The following is a 25,207-nucleotide window of genomic DNA, read 5'->3' as shown; positions in this document are numbered from 1 at the left end:
GAACATGACCAAATCACAAGAAAATGAGTTAGCAGAAAAAATTAACATTCAAATAACTAAAACAGTAAGGTACTTGGGGATTCAACTGATGGCAAGATGCATCACACTTAAAAGAGAAAACTACGATAAAATAATAGATCAAATTACAGTGGATTTAGATAGATGGAAAAACTTGCAGCTCTCCTTTATGGGGAGAATCACGACAATGAAGATGAATGTACTCCCTAAACTACTTTTTCTATTCCAATGCATATCGATTAAATTAGGCAAAGACTTCTTTGAAAATTTAAACAAAATTATATCCAAATTTATTTGGCAAGGGAGAAAACTGAGAATTAAATCAAAATTATTACAAGACACAAAGGAAAGAGGAGGATTCGGCCTTCCAAATTGGGAAAAATACTGTCAGGTGGCAACATAAAAGATAAAGGAATGAATACACCTAAGGAATAGGAGATTGTTAGCATTAGAAGGCCACGACATGCAGATAGGGTGGCATGCAATACTGTGGGACGGGAAACACAAGGCACACCAGTATTTTCAGAAACACTATATTAGACGGGCACTATTAGATGTGTGGACTAAATTTTTTTAAAAAAATAACTACATAAAAATTCCCAATTGGATATTGACATTGGAGATATTTATGGAGCCAAAATTTATGAACTTAGGAAAGGTAATTACATATAAAGACATTCTAGATGAGAGTGGTAAGTTGAAAACAAGGAAAAAATTATTAGAAGATGGCATAGAGCTGGAACGGTGGGCATATCTGCAAATACAATCACGATACAGAAAAGATAAAAAAGAACCCGGGGTAAAATTAGAACACACAGAATTAGATAAAATCCTATTAGGAACAGAATATAAAATGATAAAAAAGATATATCAATATCTACTAGAACAAGACATGCTAGAAGAACAAGTAAAAGACACAATGCTAATTTGGAGCAAAAATTTTGGCTATAGTATCGATTTAGATAATTGGAAATTATTATGAGACTGGAACAGAAGGCTAACATTAGCCCACCACTTATAAAGAAAATCTATATAAGATTTTTACAGGTGGCATCTTCCCCCCACAAGACTAGCAAAAATGGACAAAAACCCGTCATCGATATGTTGGAAATGCAGAAAATTACCAGGGACCTACTACCACATGTGGCGGGAATGCCCAAAAGCTCAAGAATTTTGGCATCTGATAAAAAATAGGCTGGAAGAGATATTATCACAAAAAATCGAATTAAAACCAGAAACTTTTTTATTAGGGATTACCAAGGATAAATTCAGTAAAGGATCTTTATATTTAGTACTGCACATTCTAACTGCAGCAAGACTAGCCTAGGCTCAGAAATGGAAGAGAAAAGAAACCCCTACCGAACAAGAAGTAATAAATAAAATCCTATCCTGCACTGAAATGGATAGGTTAACATTAGAGCTTAAAAATAAAAGCGAAACAGACTATTATGAAATTTGGAATGAAGTGTATAAATGGTTAGAGTCAAGGAGGAATGCTGGGACAAATGTTGATTGATAAGTTGACAGTTTAGAAATCTGTATACCAGTATTCTCTATAAGATACATGTTGAGGAAGAAAATGGCAGTAAGGCTGTGATAGCCTTCCCCCCCCCCCCCCCACTTCCTGGTATAGTTTTGCAGCTTGGCTCCAGAACTCAGTGTTTTTTTATTGAAAAGTTCCTTCAAACTGCGGTTTGATGTCAATTCCAGAAGTGCCTCTTGCTCTGGAGACGAAAAGTTATATTTCTCAACCTGATACATGATGAAGGGTGATGCAACCCAGCAAATTCTAGTATCGCATCCTGTTGACACAAATGGAAAATACAACACAAACTCTGTGTGCAGTTTTTTCCAAATGATTTTTGATGGCTCTTTCAGTGCCCTCAGTGTCAACAATAGAATTTAGTTCAATAAACTCTGACACTTTGGGAAATGAGGCAATATTCCTTTTTTCTACTTGTCCTATCCACAGGAAGATTTTTTTGTGGAAGGCACAAACTTTGTCTTCCATAACAAACACATTATGACCGTGGCCCTGCAGCGACCAATTAAGTTAATTTAGCTTTTTAAATATGTCAGCCAACTACGCAAGGCAGGATACCCCAAAGACATTTTCAAACTTTTCTGCTAGGGGTGATGAAACATTTGTCAGGACCAGGTGCGTTTCATCTCGTAGCTCGAATAATCTTGATAATGTTTCACCTCTTGACAATCAACGTACTTCTGTATGAAAGAGAAGAGTGCTCTGCTCAGAATCCAAATCCTTACATAATTGTTGGAATAAATGTCCATTCAATGGCTGGCTTTTGATGAAATTTATTATTTTTGCAGTATCTGCCAAAGTCTCATGTAACACTGGGCTCATCCGTTTAGCAGCAAGTGCATGTCTATGCAAGATGCAATGATTTGAAACAATGGAGCTGTTTCTTGTCTTAGCTCATGCTATCGCCCCCGAAGCTCTTCCTGTAAGAGCTGCTGCACCATCAGAACAAATTCGTACACACCAGGTCCATAATATTCCATATTCACTGAAAAAAAATATTATTGTGAATATTGTCAATTATTGTGAATATTTCTTCCCCAGTCATTCTGCCAGGCAGTGGGTGGCAAAATAATACGTGTTCCAGTATATTGTCCGAATCAGGAACATGCACAAAGACAATTAATTGCGTCTCACCAGCTATGTCAGTGCTTTCATCCAATTGAAATGCAAATTTTTCTGCTGCTGTGATTTTTTTCACCACTTGTTGAATAACATCCGTGGCCATATCTTGTATTCGTCTTTGGACGGTGTTATCAGAATAGCAGCAGTCATTTTTCCATCAAACCGAACTGAGGAAATTGCAATGGCAGAGGGAATCACGACTTCTTCCACAATTATGTGAGGATTATTTCATTTAGCTGCTATCAAGGACAATTGGTAAGATGCTTCCAGACATTTTTTGGAGATGGTAGTGGACTTCACAAAAGCAGCACGGCATTTTATAAATTCATCTCTCTTCTTCACAAAAAATGCTACTGGCTTTTCAGTGTTCTTTTTATGTTTTGTTGTAAAATGTCTCTGGAGCAAAGAAGGCTTCATGGAATGCTTGGATAAATACTTCATTGAAGATAACACAAACAGGAAGCTGCTGAAGGATGCCACAGATCCCGCACAAGAACAGATCAATCAATGAGTTCCTGGGGAGGGTGGGGCCTCACTCTGTGCCTGCGCTCTTTGCGTGCCCTCGGTAGGGTTCCTGCAGTCCGCCACCAAGCGCCATGTTTTCCAGCAGCAAGTGAGCTGGGAAAGAGCAGAGTACAGAGGGAAGTGGGGGGGAAGAAGACGCTACATACCACCAGCCAGGTGCTCGTGTACCACCAGTGGTACGCGTACCACCAATTGAAAAGCCCTGGACTAGAAGACCCTGACTCTTTCAACTCTGTTATTCTTTATTCTGCTTTCTATTCTAAACAAAATTAAAGTGTTGTGATTTCTATTTGCTGGCTCCATTGTCTCCTTCAGGAGCTCCAATAGAATTGTTTCAGGTGTGCTGAAATTTCTGCTGTACCTCCTAAATATGACAGAAATCACAGAATAGATTGTGTTCATTGTGGGAGAAGATACAGACAACTCATCAGAAAAGGAAGTCAATCAAAGATATTTATTGTTTCTCTACAATAGAACTGCAAGGTCTTGACTTACACCTGCAACCCCATAGAGGTGGGAGCTCTATGGGGTATGCCCTACCCAGAGTGCATATTCTGGACCACCCCCGGGAACAGAGTTGCAACCCGTCGTGAGAGGATGGGGAGTGGCCTGTTTCTGGGGTTCACCCAGCTGAGTGGCAGTGAAGCTGGGTGATGGTCCAGATACTCACTCACCTCTGACTTGACCCTCCTGTTGAATTATTATTATGGGACTGCCTCTCCTGGATTCTCCCGGACTTTTATGCACTTTTGTTATACTAGCACGAATTTGTTCGCCCTCAGGGGTGCCCCCCTCTCCTGGGCAGAGTCTGACGATCAGGACATGGGCGGTCTTGTCAATGTTATCTGGGAGGAGTTTGATTCTGTGACCCCTGATGAAGTGGACAGGATTATGGGGAGGTTGAGCTCCACCACATGTTTATTGGATCCGTGCTCTTCCTGGCTGGTTTATGCTGCCAGGGAGAGGACACAAGGCTGGTTCCAGGCGGTGATATCTGCTTCTTTGAGTGAGGGTAATTTCCCCACCATCTTGAAGGAGACGGTGGTGAGACCTCTCCTCAAGAAGCCTGCCTTGGACCCAGTTGTCTTGAACAACTTTCGTCCAGTCTCCAACCTTCGCTTTCTCGGCGGCTTTCGATACCATCGACCATGGTATCCTGCTGCGGCGTCTCAGGGGATTGGGAGTGGGAGGCACAGTTCTTCAGTGGTTCTCCTCCTGTCTCCTGGGACGTTCGCAGTCGGTGTTGGCAGGGGGGCAGAGATCGGCCCCTAGGTCTCTCGTTTGTGGAGTTCCTCAGGGGTCGGTTCTCTCGCCTCTCCTGTTCAACATCTACATGAAACCGCTGGGTGAGATCATTCGTGGTTTTGGAGTTGGGTATCATCAATATGCTGATGATACCCAACTTTTCATTTCGACCCCAAACCACTCCAGTGATGCCCTCACTGTGATGTCCCGTTGCCTGGAGGCGGTTCGGGTCTGGATGGGGAGGAACAGACTTCAACTCAACCCTGACAAGACTGAGTGGCTGTACATTCCGGCATCCCGGGACATTCAAAATGTTCCATCACTTTCTATGGGGGGTGAGTCTTTACCCCCCGTAGATAGGGCTCGCAACTTGGGAGTCCTCCTAGATGCACGGCTTACCTTAGAAGATCATGTAGTAGCCGTGACTAGGGGGTCTTTCGCACAGGTTCGCCTGGTGCGGCAGTTGCGGCCCTATCTAGACCGGGATGCCTTGTGTACGGTCACTCATGCGCTCGTGACCTCTCGTCTTGACTATTGCAATGCTCTCTACATGGGGCTTCCCTTGAAGACCACTCGGAGGCTCCAACTGGTACAGAGTGCGGCCGCAGAGTTTTCTTGGGAGTTTCCCGGTACTCCCATGTTACACCTTTGCTCCGCGAGCTGCATTGGTTACCAGTTGTCTTCCGGGTGAGATTCAAGGTTCTGGTAATGGTCTTTAAGGCCCTACATGGCATGGGTCCGGAGTACCTCGGGGACCACCTGCTGCCGGCGTCAACTTCCCTCCGCCCTGTGCGTTCCCACAGAGAGGGCCTCCTCAGGGTGCCTCCGGTCAGAGAGTGTCGGCTGGTGGCCCCCAGGGGGAGGGCCTTCTCTATGGGCGCTCTGGCTTTATGGAATCAGCTGCCGGTCGAGCTCCGGATGGCACCTGACCTTCGCTCCTTCCGACGCGGTCTGAAGACCCATCTATTTGAACAAGCCGGCCTGGCCTGATGGGGGATATGTTGGTGTTTTAATGGGGATTTTTATATTGTTATTGATTGTTTTAGCTGGGCTACTATTTAATTCTTTTTTAATTTTTGTATTTTTTATTTTTTATATGTGCCCTGTTCACCGCCCTGAGTCCTTCGGGAGAAGGGCGGTATATAAATATAATAAAACTAAAACTAAACTAAACTCTACCAAGATGCATTTGAGTGTGTGCCCTCTAGTGACTATAGTATATTATGATACTATTCATGCCAATCTTTTATTAGAAATTCCCTAGCATTTTTTTTTCTCTGAGACTACATAAGGAAAACTATCAGATTATAAAATAAACTCAGATTCCATCTTGCATTCAATTCTGTAATCTTTCATTTCTGCAATTGAAATTTATACTTGAGAATATAAGTCCTACCCTAATTTAATCGTGGAATGAAGTTGTGGTGTTTTCTCATAATTTTAGTGAAAACTAGAAACTTGCCTTGAAATATTCAAAGAGCCTGCTTCCAGATATGCAATCAAAGTAACAACTTTCATTTAGTTATGCTGCATTCCTTTATACTGACGTTTAACTAAAATCATGGGCAACAATGCCAGTCTTAATTTTCACCACAATAACCTATTTATTTATCTGATCACATGAGATACATGTTCTGTTAGCAAGTGCTTAGGACAAGATAAAGTTTTCTTTGAATATGCAAAAGATTGTGCTATGTTTAAAATGCTTCTTACTAAACATTTTTATTTATTCTATTATGTTTTCAGTGGACAGTTTTTCCCAACGAGAGATTGAAGAGTTCCTCAGAGAAGCAGCTTGTATGAAAGACTTTGATCACCCAAATGTCATCAAACTTCTTGGTGAGTCAACTAGAAAACAGTACTTCTTGGGTAAAAATGTTTTATTCACAGCCTAACAGAAAGTCATTATAACTGCCTAAATTCATGTTAAGCACTTTTCCTGCATATCAATTACATATGGGAAAAATGTTGGCTCAAGATAATTTGAAGCATGAATCAGGAGAAAATTAGAATCAAAGAAGATCAGCTGTTTGTAACTGTGATAATTAAACAAAACTATTTCAGTCACAAACAATATATCATTAAATACATTTGCTAAATATGCAATATTAGATAGGGTAGTTGGATACCTACATCATAAACCTAATCTTCTACAAGAAATAACAAAATAAATCATATGGGTCTTTAATCTCTTTTGTATGGCTATTTTGTTTTTCCCTCACAATTAGAACATTACTGTGTGTTCTGTTGTCTTTATTGTGATATCTTCCTGAACCAGTTCCCTGTTTATACTTTCTAGCCTGCCCTAATGAATGAAACAAATGGATTTGAAACAGGCTGATCTTGTAAAAAATCATTTTAAATGGTTGCTCCTTTTTATTTTTTGTAAATATTCTTGTTCTATTTGATGTTGTTATAAGTCAGAGATCTATATGGCTTCACTGTGATATGTTCAGAAAGTCATTGAAAACCTGGCTGTTGTTCCAGGCCTTTGGGTAAAGGTTGAGGATGCTTTGTAGGATGCTTTTTTTGTTATTTAGCGTTTGTTTTCTGAATGTTTATGATCTGTTTCTTTTTATTGTTTATTGTATTTTTAAAGTATAATTCGCCCAGAATCATCTGGAATCAGGTGGCTCCTAAATTGCAATAAAAAAATTGTTGAGAGATGTGCAACTTTAAAAAGTAAATCTTTCAAAAGCTTTACAAGTAAAGATAAAATTAGATAACAGACAAAAAACTGAATTCATTTTCTTTATTTATTCATTTTCTTTATTCTTTAAGGTGTGTGCATAGAACAAAGTTCTCAGCAGGTTCCAAAGCCCATGGTAATTCTTCCATTTATGAAGTATGGAGATTTGCATAGCTTTCTTCTTCGGTTAAGGCTTGGAGTAGGCTCCCAGGTAAGCAACAAGAACGGATTGTGAAATCTCTTTAATGCATGATTTCACATAACATTCTTTTGATCATCAGTCATAAAATGCCCATTTATTAAACAAATCTCACCAGCTTCTTTTATGTTCTCTCTAGCCTTCTAGCATGTTTTCTATCTTGCTTTTGATATTTTTTGCTGGGATTTCAAACAAAGTAACGAGTTGTAGATTCACATCCTTTAATGTAAAGCTTAGAGTCATTTTTGGAATTAAGGATGTTGCTGAGAGTTTTGCTTTACCTTTTTATAAAAATTGAAAGGAATATTTAAAGTCAAATAAAATGGGATAGAAAGCCTGACAGGTGCCAAAGGAAGCTAATATGCTGCAAAGCACTTCGGCATTTAAGAGTACCAAACTGGTGACTCAAGATTTAATTGGAAGATGAAGACTCTAAATTTATTTCAACCAATCTAGTTCTCTGCTAGATTATGTCTGGTTCAAGAACAAACCGCCTCATCCGTCTTATATAGAAAGAGATGCGCAGCCAGATGTCACCTACCTATTTGTGACAAATCAGTCTATGTCTCCTCAGCCCCCAGCCAGGGGGAACCTTGTTATTGACCAGTAGCAGTTTTACAATTTTATAAAGATAGGCCTATATACGACATAATGCAGAGGCCTAAATGAGACACAAACAGAGGATATTTAATTATGGCCAGACTGCTCCATCCAGATAAAATTGTAGCTTTGCAATAGTGGCAAATATCTGTAGCTCAGGTATAGGATGAGGGTGAAGGTTCTTTCTCCAAGCTTGTGGGTGGGTTTCTGAATGTTTCATTACCAGGCTAGGTAACATCTTCAGCGGAGTTTAGGGGATGTCAGTGTTCTTGTTTATAAGGGCTGTGTGTGGTCAGTAGGTCTTGTGATAGTGAGGTCACGTTAGGTGAAGTTCCCATCAGGGTCTTGTGATGGGTCAGGACAAGACCCAGGATGGTGTCAAGTGAGGGACTTGTGGTGGGTCTTGTGATGGGTCAGGTGTGGATCACCATTGAGTCTTGTGATGGGTCTTAGGATGGGGAGGTTACATCAGATGTGTGTCATTGGGAGGTGAATTGCTGGTTGAGGGGGACTTGTGTGGGTTGGTTGAGGGTCGGTGGTGTCCGTGGTTGGCTGTGCAGTTCATTTAAATTCTGAGTGGTTCGTAAGCTGGTTGTAGGTCAAAGTGTCTGTTGATGGAATTGGCTGTGAAGTGCCAGGCTTCAATGAACTCATGAGCGTGGTGAGTGGTAGCATGGCCAACAATTCTTGAGTTGCTCCAATCAAACTGGTGCTGTTTGGTGTCAGTGTGGGTAGAGATTAAGAATTTGGGATCGTGGCATTGGACTGCCAGCCAGTATTCATGGATCCTGATTTTTAATTGCTATAATGTTTGTTGATTTTGTAAATTACATTGTTTCTTTCATCCTTCTGTATCTTTTCTTTGGTTCTGGATAATTCCTGGCGGAGTGTGGCTGTGGGTTTGTGGGCTATTGCTGTTCCTAGAGGCTGAAGAATTCTGCATGACACCCCTTTTGTGTATGATAGGGTTAGTTTTTGCATGGTGGTTGGCTGTGTGGTGTGTTGTGGTTTGGATGCTATATGTCGGAATATAAAGTTTTTTTGGTTAGCCATGCTTGTTATTTTAGAGTTATTGCTAGAGTTGATAGGAGTTTGAAAGACACCAGTTTATATACTCCCAATTTAGCAGGAATGGAAACCTACCTAGAACAGATCATAATTAGTCCATTACAATTACTTGGTCCTGGTTCAAAATAGTCAAAGCTTTATGTATCATATATTGTGTGGAGCTTTCCAGCCACAAATCTCCATCTTCTTGGCAAGGAAGTGAATATTAGCCTCTGGATATAGTTATGATTTAAATATTTTGCCTGGCATTTTGAACATGGGGTTGTCTTGTTTCAAGCAAAAAGCACTGTTGTTTTCCTGACCTTTGTGTTGTGTTTACTGGAATCATGCTGCACATGCCTTTTAAAAACCACAATCCTCTTGCCAGAAAGGAACTTGGCATTTCCCCACCCCCCACCCCCAAAAGCAGGACAGTATCATCATCTAGTTAGGGGTTTCTATGCCAGTTTTCACATAATTACCATTTCCTGTAATTGAAAAGTCTATGGTAATTTTTACTGTCAGGCATGAAGTAGATATTGTTCTTGCACTAGAGAAAGCATACAAAGATTTTAATTGTTTGGAAAGCAATACTTTTTGAGTACTTTATGACAAAAACAGTTGTTTCATTTTAACTTGTTCTTCAAACAAAGATAGTGTAAAATAGGACCACACATTATGTACCCTCAGCATGTGAACTTGCCTAAAAGGCAGATTAAGGGAAAATTAAATGACATTTTCATACACAATTGGGATTTCTTTCAAGAGAGGTTTTTTTTATGAGCTGCTGTGAACGAATGAAAACTGGACAACATTCCTTCAACTTTGTCATCCATTACATCTTTCAAAACAGCATCATTTATGAACTGATTGAAAAATAGATTTTTTTAATCATACAAGAAATGCTTAATCAAAATGCACATGCTCATATTTTCCCTTAAAGCAGGGAAATCTATGGGCAATCTTTTCCTTGGCATATGACAATGGCAAAGAAATTTGTTCAGAAAAGCTTAGGCCTAAATTTTCTGCCTTTTAACATTTAAAAAAAATAAAATTGGAGACTTGTTTCTAAGAGGCAATTTCTTAACACAATTTTGACTACTTGTAACTATAAGGCATGTGTAATTTTGATAACAAAATACCATAATTTCTAATATTTTTCTTTAATTTTCTATCTAAAGATGTTCTGATAGACTCCTGTCCAAAAGTACTAAAATAATCTGATCCTACTTAAAATTTTAAAGATAACATAAGGTCAGATACGTGCTGCTATCTGTTGTAGAACCTGTTTTTCTCTCTCTTTCTCTCCCTGTCATCAATACATCAGTTTATGTAACAACCCAATTCACAACTACAAATAAGCTCGCTCCCTGGTATTCAGGATGCTGCTTATAAGCGCTAGGTGCTTAGAACTCAAAGCATTGTTAGAGGCCCCACACATCCGCTTTATGGTCTGTTTCTTTTGTTCCCCCTGAGAGGAGGTTTCAAAGTATTTCTAGCAGGACTACCTGATTCTGTAATAGCTTTGTTCTCTATGGCATCCATCTGGTAAACTCACAAGATTCGTTTTTCTCGCCATGCACATGTATACATAACCCGAACTAGACTGTGTTATATAATATGTGTGAGTATATGCATAATTCTGTCTTTATTTTTGTCATATTTATGAAGTGTATATAGGAGGTGGTGTCCCTTTGAGAGCTGAATGCAACAAACTTTCATTTTAATGTATGCCAATTAGTGTACATTCATGTAATAAAAAAAAGTGACAAAAAGGTTATTATTCTATTCTATTTCTATTATTCTAAATTTGGACTTTGCATATAGGATTAAAACCAAACAAAAACAGTGAAATAATAACTCAAATCTTAGCATAGCATCTTATTGACAAGCTCACTCATCCTCGAGACCCAATAATCAAAGAAACATCCAGGTCTTCAAGGATTTACCCAGTGCTAATAGGATCAGTTAGTGTTTCACTAGGAAGCCGTCATAGCTACTATAGGCCAGACTGGGAAGTAAAAAAAAAATAATCTTCCTGAAAAATGAATACTTTTGAATTCTTGCCATGAAAAATGATACAAATATTTTCTTGAAATCACCATGTAATGAAAGCAATTCAAAGAAGATTTTACCTATTTTTCTCCACCATTTCGACTATCTTGGTCATAATACAATCAGTCAACTATAATCATAACATATTTAGATATGAAATCGCTTTGACATTCATTTAGGCATTTTAGCCTAATCCTCCTCTATCTGAAAAGGTTATGTATTTATTAATGCCATTTGTACAGAAGAATGTGTATTCCAAGTTAAACCAACATGGATACACTGCCTCTCATTCTAGTAGTAGTATGTTAAATAAGTTATCTTTGTATTCTAGCCAACCCTGTTTTGTTTATCTTAAATCATATGTGGTTTATTTTTTCATTTATTTAGTATGATAATTAATCAGTATCATATATTAAGAAAAATGTGCATCTTATTCTCTTCCCAGTATGTTCCACTGCAAATTTTATTGAAGTTCATGATCCATATTGCTCTAGGAATGGAATACCTCAGTAGCAAACATTTCCTCCACAGGGACCTGGCTGCCCGAAATTGCATGTGAGTTCTCTAGAGTTCTCTTTTCTACTTAGAAATTCAGATTGATCTTCATTCAGAAACTGTAAATCTTAAAGTGGAAAACAAAATCTAGGAAATATAACTGTAACTGAAGCGGTAGCTGTAGCAGTTCGGGCAGCGGATTACCAACTTGCCAACTTTCTATCTGCCTCCTTTTTCCCCTTTGGACTGGGATGGACCTGGGTACAAGCCACAGTGGGAGAGTGGCTTGGCTCTACATCGGCAGCCCCATAGAGGTGGGAGCTCTATGGGACATGCCCCACCCAGGGTGTATATTTTGGACCACCCTTGGGAGCAGATTCGCAGCCCGTCGTGAGAGGACGGGTTGTGGTCTGCTCCTGGGAGCACCCAACCGAGTGGCAGTAAGCTGGGTGACGGTCCAAATGTTCACTTCCTACCCTTCGATCCTCCTATTGAACTTCTCAATTATGGGACTGCCTTCCCTGGACTCTTTCGGTCTTTATGTATCAATATACCAGCACGGACTTGTTCGCCCTCAGGGGTGCCCCCCTCTCCTGGGTGCGACCCACCTTCTTTGCCGCCCCCAGTCTCGATGAAGGGCCCAATTATTGGGACCCTGAGAGATGGACGGGCAGGGGCAGGGGCCTTCAATATAAATTTAATAGGAGGGCCCTGGTTAACTTTTTAGTGAAATTTTTTATGGGGTTAGGGAGAGGGGTGGGAGTGGGTGGTGGCTGTTTGACTATGGGGGGTGGTCATTCAACCGTGGTTCAGGCCAGGCCCGGGTCTGATCGCGTAGGAGGAGAGCGGGGTGTGGTTACCTCCGGGGCTCGGGAGCGGGTCGTGGGACTACCGATTCCCACGACATTGGGGAATGGCAGCAGGTGCATGTACAGAGGGCCGTATCGTCACCGGGAGGGCCATCTCCGCTATTTACAAGCGGTGAGGCGCTCCAACCCTCTGTTTCTTCCCCGAGGTTCCGGGAGCGAGGATGCACAGCCTCCTGAGCTCCGGCTGGTGTATCTGAATGCCAGGTCTGTGATTAATAAAGCTCCCCTTGTGCGGGATTTGGTTGAGGGTGAGCATGCGGACCTGGCTTGCATCACGGAGACCTGGTTGGGTCCAGAGGGTGGGGTCCCTTTGGTTGATCTCTGCCCACCAGGTTTCCGGGTGCTACACTGGCCTCGGGCTCAAGGTAGGGGCGGGGGAGTGGCGGTAGCTATTAGGGAGACCTTATGTCCGCGGGAGACCACCGTTCCTCAGATAGTCAGGTGTGAGTCTCTCTTTTTGAGGTTTGGTCCGGGGGTGCAGTTGGGCTTGCTGCTGGTGTACTTTTCGCCTAGTCGCACAGCGGCAGCCCTGCCTGAGCTACTCGATGTCCTCTCTGGGTTGGTGATTGAGTTCCCCAAACTCATAGTTTTGGGTGACTTCAATCTACCATCCCTGGGAGGGTCATCTGAGTTAGCCCGGGAGTTCATGGCTTCCATGACGGCCATGGACCTGACGCAGGTAATTTCTGAACCAACTCATGAGGGAGGCCACACCCTTGACCTGGTTTTCTTATCTGGATGGTGGTTTGATGATCTTGGTGGGGGCTCTCCATTTATTATGCTCCTGTCATGGACCGATCATCACCTCCTGCGGCTGGTCTTCCGTTTTGCCACCCCCCGCCGTGGGGGTACGGAGCCAATTAGATGGTACCGCCCCAGACGCTTAATGGATCCTGATATATTCCAGGCGGCGCTGAGGTCCCCACCTGCCTCCGTTGCTCACAACGGAGGCGGATGCCCTAGTGGAAGCCTGGGAAAGGGCGGCCACTGAGGCACTTGACTGAGTTGTACCCTTGCGGCCCCTGACCCGGTGGAGATCCCAACAAGCTCCATGGTTCTCCTCGGAGCTCCGGGAGATCAAGCGTCGGAAACGGGGCCTAGAGAGCTGTTCGAGGTCCAGCCGATCTGAATCCGACCGGTTGCGACTAAGAACCTTTATTAGGTCTTATCTTGCAGCAATGAGGACGGCGAGGTGTAATTACTTCTCTGCCCTCATCGCGTCCGCAGATAATCGCCCGGCCGCCCTGTTTAGGGTGACCCGCTCCCTCCTTAATCAGGAGGTGAGGGAGGAACCCTTGCAGGGTCGTGCCGAGGAGTTTGGACAACATCTGCTGGATAAAATCGCTCGGATTCGGACCGGTCTGGACTCCAACTGGGCAGAGTCTGACGAGCAAGACACGGGCAGTCTTGTCGATGTTATCTGGGAGGAGTTTGATTCTGTAACCCCTGAGGAAGTGGACAGGATTATGGGGAGGCTGAGCTCCACCACATGTTTATTGGACCCGTGCCCTTCTTGGTTGGTTTATGCAGCCCAGGAGAGGACACGAGGCTGGTTCCAGGCAGTTATATCTGCTTCCTTGAGTGAGGGTAATTTCCCCGCCGTCTTGAAGGAGGCGGTGGTGAGACCTCTCCTCAAGAAGCCTGCTCTGGACCCAGCTGTTTTGAACAACTTTCGTCCGGTCTCCAACCTTCGCTTTCTTGCGAAGGTTGTTGAGAGTGTGGTGGCGCATCAGCTTCCCCTGGTCCTGGATGAAGCGGATTATCTAGACCCGTTCCAATCGGGTTTCAGGCCCGGGTACAGCACGGAGACGGCATTGGTCGCTCTGGTGAATGATCTCTGGAGGGCCCGGGACAGAGGACATTCCTCTGTCCTTGTCCTATTAGACCTCTCGGCGGCTTTCGATACCATCGACCATGGTATCCTGCTGCGGCATCTCAGGGGATTGGGAGTGGGAGGCACAGTTCTTCAGTGGTTCTCCTCCTATCTCCTGGGACGCTCGCAGTCGGTGTTGGCAGGAGGACAGAGGTCGACCCCTAGGACTCTCGCTTGTGGAGTTCCTCAGGGGTCGGTCCTCTCACCTCTCCTGTTCAACATCTACATGAAACCGCTGGGTGAGATCATTCGTGGTTTTGGAGTTGGGTATCATCAATATGCCGATGATACCCAACTTTTCATTTCGACCCCAAACCACCCCAGTGATGCCCTCGATGTGATGTCCCATTGCCTGGAGGCGGTTCGAGCCTGGATGGGGAGGAACAGACTTCAACTCAACCCTGACAAGACTGAGTGGCTGTGCATTCCGGCATCCTGGGACATTCAAAATATTCCATCTCTTCTTATGGGGGTTGAGTCCTTACCCCTCGTGGATAGGGCTCGCAACTTGGGAGTCCTCCTAGATTCATGACTTACTCTGGAAGACCATATAGTGGCCGTGACTAGGGGGGCTTTCGCCCAGGTTCGCCTGGTGCGCCAGCTGCGGCCCTATCTGGACTTGGATGCCCTGTGTACGGTCACTCATGCGCTCGTGACCTCTCGCCTGGACTACTGCAATGCTCTTTACATGGGGCTTCCCTTGAAGACCACTCGGAGGCTCCAACTGGTACAGAATGCATATCAAAATGAAAAACAAGTATAAAAGGGATGGAACTGCAAAAACCACTCTCTAAGACTCCCCGATAATTATAAGGACAACTAGATAACTTTACATTCTGCTGACCTCAGTCCCTTCTCCTTTTGTTATTATCTTTCATTGGTAAACTAGGAGGTAAAGGACAGTGGAAGAATTTTTGTTTTTATTGACCTTAAGCTATTCTAGAAGCTCTACCTGAAGAACAAGGGGAAAATGCTTCAAAGTTGTAATACATTCAGTATCATCCTTAGTTTGATTCTTAATATGTGTCAGAATCAGAAATAGCTTTAATTTGGATTTTTTTTTTGGCTGGAGTCTCCATTAATTGACTGTGTGCCATCAAGTCAGTTTTTCTCCAGAGAGACTATGTAAGAAAATTATTTTGATTCGTATCATCTCTTTCCCAAAGCATACACACATATGAAGTAATGCTAGATCTTTGAGGAGCCTCTTTCTTATAATATGAATTCATATTAACTGACATACATTAATGGACAGGTTGCGGGACGACATGACAGTGTGTGTAGCAGACTTTGGTTTATCCAAGAAAATTTACAGTGGAGATTATTACCGGCAAGGGCGTATTGCAAAAATGCCTGTTAAATGGATTGCTATAGAAAGTCTTGCTGATCAAGTCTACACAACAAAGAGTGATGTGGTAAGTAAATGAGAAGATGGTGTTCCAGTTTAACAGTTAAGTCTGGCTATAGGAGGAAACTTGGATTGACAGAATTCTTATAATATAGGAAACATACCATATAATTGTGCCTGTTTTTCACACAGCAGTATTTATGCAAAGTAAACTAGATTGAGAATAAAAGGCTTATTACTATGAAATTTACATTCGACCTGTTCATTTTAATAACGTAAATTATTCAAAAACTTTCTGCAGACAACTATGCCCTATACATTAATTTCTTCAGATTTTACAAAATATTTTATTTGTTACTCTGTATTTTCAGTTTTCTAACCAGGATTAGTTATTAGTTATTTAACATAATGTTAAAGAAAAAAAATGCTCAAACTAGTTTACTTTTGAATAATTAAAACTAGTTTGCCTTGTTTTTTTAAAAAAAGGTACAATGAAGCTACAAGACATAATTACAGTACAGAAAAATTGGGGATCCTATCCCTAAGCTTATTAGTCAAATAAAGCTAGGGGTGCAGCTCCCTCTGTTGAGAGAATATTTATCAACATGTCAGACAAGTTCTAGAGCTATTAATTGTCCTTTTTTTGATGCTTTTGTAGGTGTAAGTTACCAGCAAAGTTAGGTTAAAGAACAAGTCTGCCATATACAAAATTATTCCTATCAACTCCTTTAAAATGTAGTAAACATAGCCTAGATATCTGTGAGAAGAAATTACATGTAATTCAAAAAAAAGGTCGACTCTACCTTTTTAAACAAAGTACAGTCAGTTCCAACTAACAGTGGTTCTCTATTTCCAAGCCTCATTAATTGAAAAAATTTCAGTCTCAGATGCCAGAAATTAAATTGGTATGTTTCTGTATATTAACATTCTATTTCTAGTATATACTTTTTGTCAAAGAATTATGAGTTAAAATTACAATCCACAACATTAAGGTTTGGAAATTAAATATTTTGGTCTTGGTTAGCTGTTTTTATGTAGTTAAAAAAATGTAATTTGCAATCATGTGAAATTACTGGGAGTACAAAATCACCAATATGATTTTCAGCAATGCATCAGAAAAGGCAGCATATTTTTTTAATGGACAAAAATAATCTCAATATGTTTGGTGAGACTTATTCCCCAAAAAGCGTGCATAGACAATTATGGGTATCATTAAATTAAGTTCTTCTAAAATGCTGTTTAAGTAAGTTATCCCTCTATTTTCTTTCCCTGTAGTGGGCATTTGGTGTTACAATGTGGGAGATAGCAACTCGAGGAATGACTCCATACCCAGGAGTGCAGAACCATGAAATCTATGACTACCTACTTCATGGGCATAGACTAAAGCAGCCAGAGGGCTGTTTAGATGATTTGTAAGTATTTTATAATTGTGATAATATCAAAGTATAATTGTAGCAATTGAATGCATGGCTTGCTTATGGTAATTATTATATTTGCAGCTTGGAAATCTGGAAACCAAGAGTGGTTTTTCTTTGCTTTAATAGGCTGTTTTTGCGGATGTGTTTAGACTATGAACAATTGCTCTATGATAAAATAAAACTGAAAATCTCTAATTGCAGCCATTGTGTTAAAGGGGAGGCTGTCCTGGGTGTTGTACCTTAACCTAGTTCAGGGCACCAATAGTAAAAATCCACAGCAAAAACAAATCAGTGAAGTTCTAAAAGCACAAAAGATGTTTGAAGACAAACCAAAATCCTTCATTGCTCTGGTATTATAGAGTTGCCTGTGGCAAGATGGGTGGCAAATGAATGAATGAATGAATAGATTGAATAGATAGATAAATGAATAGATTGCAAAGAAAACATATGTTCTCAGGCCAACCTTTCTAGACCATTCAACAAATGGGACATCAAACTCTTCCTCCCATAGTTGCCTGCTTCATCTCATCTGGCAATGATACCAGCTTATGACTGTAAGGTTAACAGGCTGATATGGGAAGAGATGCCTCCAATCATTTGAATATCAGCTTTCAATTGGGCCCAAAAACTTAGAGCTTATGTAGATAACAAAATAGTTGTAGTGCTCAGCCCCTATGGATTTCTGGCTGCTATATTTTGGGTTAACCATATTTACAAATTGTTTTTAAAGGCAATCTTACATGTAATTCATTGCAACATGCTGAACCAATTTAATATTTTTTAAAATTAGGCAAAGAAGCTACGATTCAAAATAAGCCAGGTTTGTCACTAGTGACATGTTCAGTTTGAAATGGATTAAAACAAAATTATCTATTCAATTGCTACACATCACTCCCAAAGGTAGTTTACTTGTCCTCAAAGGATTAACTTTGTCACCTTTCTATTTCTAACATTTCAGATACCCTAACAAACCCAACTTTTAATAGGACATTCACAAATGTCTGCCTCCCCCCCCCCCCTTAATAATTATCCAGCTTCCTTCCTCATAGCATATTTCCCATTTCAGGTATGAAATCATGTATTCGTGCTGGAGGGCAGATCCTGTGGACCGACCGACCTTCTCAGAACTTAAGCTTCACCTAGAGAAAATATTGGAAAGCTTACCTGCTCTGGGTGAACCAAGCAGTGTAATTTATATTAACACAAACTTGCAGGAAGCGAATGCAAAAGAACTAATGGAAGATTATGAGTTTCCCCAAATAGACACAGTCCTTGATCCAAATGAAATCATACAATCTTGTTCCCAGAGACCGGAGCCTACAGTAGTCACTGTGGATATCCATGAAAGCAGTGAAACAGGGGACAGATACATTTTAAGTGGAGTCAGTGGAGAGCACCAGGCCAGTCTGGTAAGAACAGAGGAGGAAGAAATATCATTGCTTCAGATCACTCACTTGCAGGACAGGATGCAGTGGTCTCAAGCCAGCACACTCCCCGTAGGAAGCGCATTGACTAATGAACTGCTCTTTGCAGATGATTCTTTGGAGGAGTCTGAAATTCTGCTGTGAAGGAAAACTAGCATTCTTATGAACTGCAGCTCAGAGACCCTTCTGAGCTTGAAGTGCTCTGGATAGCCAATGGACGTTCCCATCACGGAAAGCCGTTCCTATGTAGCATGCTCTCCCATCTTTGTATAGCAGCTAACTTTAGAGGAAGCATTTGTATCTTTATAGAAATTATATTTTAATAAACAAATTTGGTAATGGTCTGTCTTATTTATTTTGAACACAAGTTTTAATTTTTTTGGTCTCTTTTCTGTAACAGGTTCTTTCATGGATGGTTTGTCAATAGAATATCCTCTGGCTCCTTCACAACTTCTATGTTACAGTAGACATGGATAGATATTAACCCCCCACACACACACATACACAATACATACATTTAATTTCTGACCACTTTTTTCATTGAAAAATATGCCCTTTCTCTTTTGTCAACACCTTACACCAGACACGTCAAACACAAGGCCCACAGGCCACAAATGGCCTGCCATATGATTGGATGTGGCTCGCACAACTCTCCTGGAAATGACGAAGGTCCAGCCCCCACCACCTTGGCGCCAGCCCAGCTGAGCACTTGCCCTGGGCTTGTGCACAGGAGGAGGCAAACACAGTTGCAGCTCATTGGCCCCTTGACCACTCATTGGCCTGCAGTGATGGCCAGGGATGTCCAATAAGCTGCACTTGGCCCCTGCAGCGCATTCTCGCACCTCAGGACCCAGCAGTCGGGCTACTCCGCTACTTAGCAGCAGCAGCAGCACTAGCAACAGGAGCTCCACCACCCCTCCACCCTCCTCTAGCCCAGGAAGATTGTCGTGAGCCCAGAGGTGAAGTTGACATCGCAGCCTGCTGCGCATATGGTAAGCCGTGCTCGGCCTGTCCCGCCTGTAACGCATTTGCACACGTGGGGCCTGCAGCCAAACCATCCCTCCCACCTCTGGCAACAATCTTGTTGCCCCTCTGCTCCCCTGTAGTCCAGGAAGGCCTCCAAACTGGAGGAAGCTGCCATTGCACCCTGCCTGGCATCCCATTAGCTGTGATTGGCCCATCTCGCCTAGAGCGCATTTGCGCACATGGGGACTGTAGCTCCGCGGTGGCACTGGCAGCAGCCTTGAGGAAGAGGTAAGCGCGGCCGTGCACTTCTTTGGGGGAAGCAGAGCTGGGCTGGGCTGGAGGGGGCAGGGTTCCAGGCATCTGTGCCGCCGTATGAGGGTCCTTTACATGGCTGAGAGGGATAGCGAGGGTCCCTCTGGTAGTCGAGGCTTTGAGGTTCACTGCTGGGCAAGGGAGTCTCAGCTGCTCCCTGCTATGGAGACAGTGAGCATCACCAAATGGTGGCTCATCAGCTTCCTCTGTTCCTGGAGGAAACTGATTATCTGGACCCGTACCAATCGGGTTTCAGGCCAGGACACAGCACGGAGACGGCATTGGTCGCGCTAGTGAATGATCTCTGGCGGGTTCAGGACAGGGGTTGTTCCTCTGTCCCAGTCCTATTAGATCTCTCAGCGGCTTTTGATACCATCGACCATGGTATCCTACTGCCGCATCTCAGGGGGTTGGGAGTGGGAGGCACCGTTTTACGGTGGTTGTCCTCCTATCTCCTGGGCCGCTTGCAGTTGGTGTTGACGGGAGGGCAGAGATCCACCCCAAGGCCTCTTGTTTGTGGAGTTCCTCAGGGGTCGGTTCTCTCGCCCCTCCTGTTCAACATCTATATGAAGCTGCTGGGTGAGATCATTTGTGGTTGCGGGGTGGGGTATCATCAGTACGCTGATGATACCCAACTTTTTCTTTCCACCCCGAACCAACCCAGTGATGCCCTCTCCGTGATGTCCCGGTGCCTGGAGGCGGTTCAGGTCTGGATGGGGAGAAACGGGCTTCGTCTCAATCCTGCCAAGACTGAGTGGCTGTGCATATCGGCATCTCGGGTTAACCAGACCATTCCACCTTTAATGATGGGGGGTGAGGTGTTACCCCCCGTTGATAGGGCTCACAACTTGGGCATCCTCCTTAACTCCCGGCTCAATTTTGAAGACCATATAGGAGCCGTGACCAGGAGGGCTTTTGCCCAGGTTCGCCTGGAGCACCAGTTGCGACCCTACCTGGACCGAGATGCCCTACGCACACTCATGCACTCGTGACCTCCCGTTTAGACTACTGCAACGCTCTCTACATGGGGTTGCCCTTGAGGACCACTCGGAGGCTTCAGCTGGTGCAGAATGCAGCCGTGCGAGTTGTGATGGGTGTCAAGCCCCGTGGGCTCAACATGACGAGGGGAGCAGGGGAAACGCCGTGCAAACCGCCCGCCTGAAACTTCCTGCTGGAGCCACCTGGGAACAGCACATCCAGCAGTCAAACGGCCGCCAGCAACCACGGGCAGCTGTTCCGGGGCTTTCTGACGTGTCTGCGTCGATGGAGCTGCTGAAGGGACCCATAGGCAGTCAGACTGGCAGCCGCAGCTCGTCCTGGGATTACCCAGCTGCCTGCTCCTCGGCGGGGGCGTCGGGCGGCTCAGAGGGGGCGTCGGGTGGTTCAGAACGAAGACCGGATAGCGGGGCATTGTGGGGAGCTGTTAGGAGGACTGTAACACTGACACGCTGGACAATGGAGGGGAGCATGGAGGAGGGGTGGGGGAGCACGAAAGGGGGGTTAAGGGCATACACTCATCTGGAGTCTGTGTGGGAGCTCAGGCACAAAGGGCAGGGTGACGTGCGGAGAGCTGGGAAGGGGGCGGGTTTTGAGCAGACTCAGCCGGATGCTGGTATGCATGGGGAGGGGTGGGGCTAATCACCCCCAATGTATAAAAGACGCGTTGGGACGGCTAGCTCCCAACGCTGACTTTGTATCTGCTAGGCTTTTCTGAAGTAAAGAAAACCTCATCGTCACCCGTACCACGTTGTCGTCGTTCTTTCAGCGTGGACGGCTGTGACAGTAAGTCAGCGTTGCTTACAGCATTTCCTCGTTGCTGTGTTCTGCTCTGGACTTCGAGGCAACTGACATGGCCGAGGGAACCCAGGGGGCTGTGCTTACTGTGGAGGGAGAGGAGCTGGCTGGGGCTACAGCACCTCTGGACATGGGGGAGTTGGCAGAGGCCCCACCGGTAGTTCAGCCCAAGGTCCGGGACCCTTGCCCAGCGGCTGAAGGCATTGGGACCCAGGGGCCGACTGCTCAAGCAAAGACTGGGGAATGGTGGCTCAGTTCTGTACTGTGACAACTGGAGATGGGCAGGAGCAGCCACCCAGGCAGAGGGGGCCGTTGTTGGAGTGGAGGGAGCATCGCATTACCGACAAAGAAGGGTAGGAGTGGAGCTACTCCACGGCTCCAGGGAGTTGTACTATGGACGTCCTGAGGGACAGGTTCGGGGAGCCTCGGCCATGGACCCCCATCAAACCCAAACCGGATGCTGGCCGTTGGTCTCAGGACAGGGCTGGCCCTGTGCAGCAAAGCCAGGCCCGTTTCTGCCTGGCTAGCCCCCGTTTTCGGGCTTTGCAGGGTTCCGGCACCCCGCAGGGGACTGCACCTTCGTTGCCGGGCCCCGTGGCTGCACCAGGTCAAGGGCCCGTACGGGCGGGTGCTACGGGGGGCGGTGGTGCTGTGCTACACCCAGGGCCACCGGCAGGAGTGCTGGGTTGGCCACAACCAGGGCCCATAGTGTAAGGATTGGGTGCTCCGGCAGGGCTCTGGGGAGCACCAGCAGCGTGGGGCCCACCACTGTTGCCCATGACATTCGATGGCCACCCCGACCGCCTGGCCCTCTTCCTTGGTCACGTGATCCATCATCTAGATAAGTACGGCCCCGTGTATGCCTCTCAGTGGGCAATGGTGATGGCAGTCACAACAGCGCTGCAGGGGGAGGCTGCGGCATGGGTCGCTAACCTGTACAGCGACCGTGCTAGAGAGCTGGGGGATGTCGGGTTGTTCCTCGAGGCATTGCGAGCCCGCTTTGAAGACGTTACCCGGGTACAGCGGGCTGAAGCCAAGATAGTTGGGCTCCAACAAAACGGCTGGCCAGCAACGGAGTTTGTTCGGGAGTTCAGGGAGGTGGCAGGCAAACTTAGCTCGTGGCCGGAGCGGATGTTGATCCATCATTTCCGGGCTGGGCTGGACGACCACCTCCAGAGGGCCTGTATCGTCCGCGGCATCCCTCCCAGACTCCAGGAATGGTTCCGGGTTGTGGTTGAGCTGGACGTCGGCCTACAGGGCTGCCAGCGCCGTGCAAAACCTCCAGCAGACCCCCAACAGGCTCCGCAGAAGCCGCAAGGGGAGGGGCAAAACCCGGCGTCGCCGATGCAGAAACCCACAGGACCACCACCCCGGGCCGCTCTCCGCTGTTTCTGGTGTGACCAGCCGGGGCACCGTGTAGCTGACTGTCCAATGCCGGCGCCCCGGGCAGTGGCAGGAGCAACCCCAGCACGGGGTGTAACTTCCCCACGGTTTGTGGAGCGATCCCGAGCCAACCATCAGGCCTTGGACACGATGCCCAGGAGAAACAACCAAGCGGAGACAGAGGCCAACGGACGTGGGCCTAAAAGTTTACGGGGACGGTGATGGACAGGAGGAAGACCCAATGGTAAGTGCACCGATCTGCCCTTTCACGATCCCAGTAACACTGACGAACCCCAGCATGGGTGAGGCACTGGGATTCAGGGCCTTAATTGACTCGGGTAGCACACGGTGTCTTGTCAGTCAAGAGGTGGTGGCCAAGGTGGGTGTTGGGGTGGTGTGACTGGAAACCCCTATGCACTTCCAACAGGTGGATGGCTCCCACTTGGGGGGAGCGCCCATCACACACGTAACAAAACCCATACGCCTGGGTGTGGGGGAGCACTGGGAGAGGTTACGGTTCATTGTGGTACCCTCCATGACCGAGGAGGTGATCCTGGGTCTCGCGTGGCTGGACAAGTGGGGCCCAACCATCTGGTGGGAGGGGGGGTGCCAACACCTTCGACTTGGGGTTGGGCCCCAACCTCCTGACCACGAACACGTGGGGAAAGACAGACAGCCAGGAAGGACAGAAGGCGGCTGCAGGGCCAGATCGGAGGTGCAGGTTCCACCGGAGTATGCCAACCTCCTGGAGGTCTTCGGTGAACAAGAGTGTGACCTCCTACCACCCCATCGGGCCACGGTTTGCGCGATTGAGCTGGAGCCGGGGGTCAGGTTGCCCAAGCCACAAATGTACGCCATGGCACTGCGAGAGATGCTGGAGCTGCGGCGTTACATAGACAAGAACCTGGCACGTGGCTTTATCCAGCCCGCCCGCTCACGTATGGCAGCACCCGTTCTCTTCAGAGAAAAGAAGGACGGTGGGCTACGACTATGTGTGGATTATCGTGGGGTCAACGCGGTGTGCGTTGAGCACCTGTACCCACTGCCTCTGATGAAGGACATGTTATCATATCTAACCAGTGGGAGGATTATCGAGTGCGCATCAAAGACGGCGCCGAATGGATGTACGTGCCGCAAGCTCTTTGAGCCGATGTCCTGTTTAGGTGCCATGATGCCAAACAAGCTGGCCACTTTGGGTTCGTTAAGACTCTGCACCTCACCCAGCGACAGTTCTGGTGGCCGGGTATGAGACGTCACGTTGAGGACTATGTGCGCCACTGTCATACATGTGCTACCGCTAAGCCCCGGCCTTGTAAACCAACAGGTCTTTTACAAGCGGTGGCAGACCCCTGTCGGCCATGGCAGGACATAGCCATGGATTTTATTGTGGAGCTGCCGGAGAGCCGAGGGTATACCGTGATATGGACAGTGGTAGACCTATTCTCCAAGCAGGCCCACTTTGTACCATGCAACGGATTGCCAACAGCCCGACGACTGGCATGGATGTTCATAACGCACATCTACCGCCTACATGGCGTGTCCAGGCGTATCATCTCAGACCGGGGGGTGCAATTCACGGCTAGGTTTTGGTGGGAGTTCGTCCAATTCATTGGATCATCCCAGGGGCTGAGTTCTGGGTATCATCCCTGCACAAATGGAGCAGCTGAGCAAGCCAATGCCGCAGTGGAGCGGTATCTGCGCAGCTATGTCTCCTATCAACAAACGGACTGGGCGGACCTGCTGGCATTTGCGGAGGTAGCCCACAATAATGCAGTGCACAGCAGCACTGGCTACCCTCCCTTTACGGTGGTGTCAGGGTATGACTTCTCCCCCATCCCGGAGTACGGCCAAGGGTCGGCCTCTCCCTGCCAACCCAGGGAGTGGATATCGCAATTGGAAGAGGTGTGGAAGGCACCCAGACAAACCTGGAGGGGTCAGATGGAACCCGTCGCCCATATTGGTACCTGTGTAACATCTTCCTCTTGCCTTTCAGGTGGTGCCCTGGTAGGAGGGCACTCATGCACTCGTGACCTCCCGTTTAGACTACTGCAACGCTCTCTACATGGGGTTGCCCTTGAGGACCACTCGGAGGCTTCAGCTGGTGCAGAATGCAGCCGTGCGAGTTGTGATGGGTGTCAAGCCCCGTGGGCTCAACATCACGAGGGGAGCAGGGGAAACGCCGCGCAAACCGCCCGCCTGAACCTTCCTGCTGGAGCCACCTGGGAACAGCACATCCAGCAGTCAAACGGCCACCAGCAACCACGGGCAGCTGTTCTGGGGCT

General features: G+C 45.7%; 1 protein-coding gene across 2 annotated transcripts in view; it reads left to right on the top strand.

The window, feature by feature from the left end:
• Positions 1-18,804, top strand: part of MERTK (MER proto-oncogene, tyrosine kinase) — an 84,085-nt gene extending 65,281 nt beyond the window's left edge. For both annotated transcript variants that reach the window (XM_083348306.1, XM_083348305.1), the window contains exons 14-19: positions 6,200-6,292; positions 7,235-7,353; positions 11,489-11,598; positions 15,536-15,695; positions 16,904-17,040; positions 18,113-18,804. In XM_083348306.1, coding sequence (XP_083204432.1) covers positions 6,200-6,292; positions 7,235-7,353; positions 11,489-11,598; positions 15,536-15,695; positions 16,904-17,040; positions 18,113-18,614 — 1,121 coding nt within the window. In that variant the 3' untranslated portion in view covers positions 18,615-18,804. The remainder of the gene's footprint in view (positions 1-6,199; positions 6,293-7,234; positions 7,354-11,488; positions 11,599-15,535; positions 15,696-16,903; positions 17,041-18,112) is intronic.
• The last annotated feature ends 6,403 nt before the right edge of the window (positions 18,805-25,207 follow it).

Source organism: Vipera ursinii (assembly GCF_947247035.1).
Source record: "Vipera ursinii genome assembly, chromosome: 1".
NCBI classification, from domain to species: Eukaryota; Metazoa; Chordata; class Lepidosauria; order Squamata; family Viperidae; genus Vipera; species Vipera ursinii.
The sequence above is the reverse complement of the archived record's forward strand: the minus strand, read 5'-3'. Positions and strand labels throughout refer to the sequence as shown.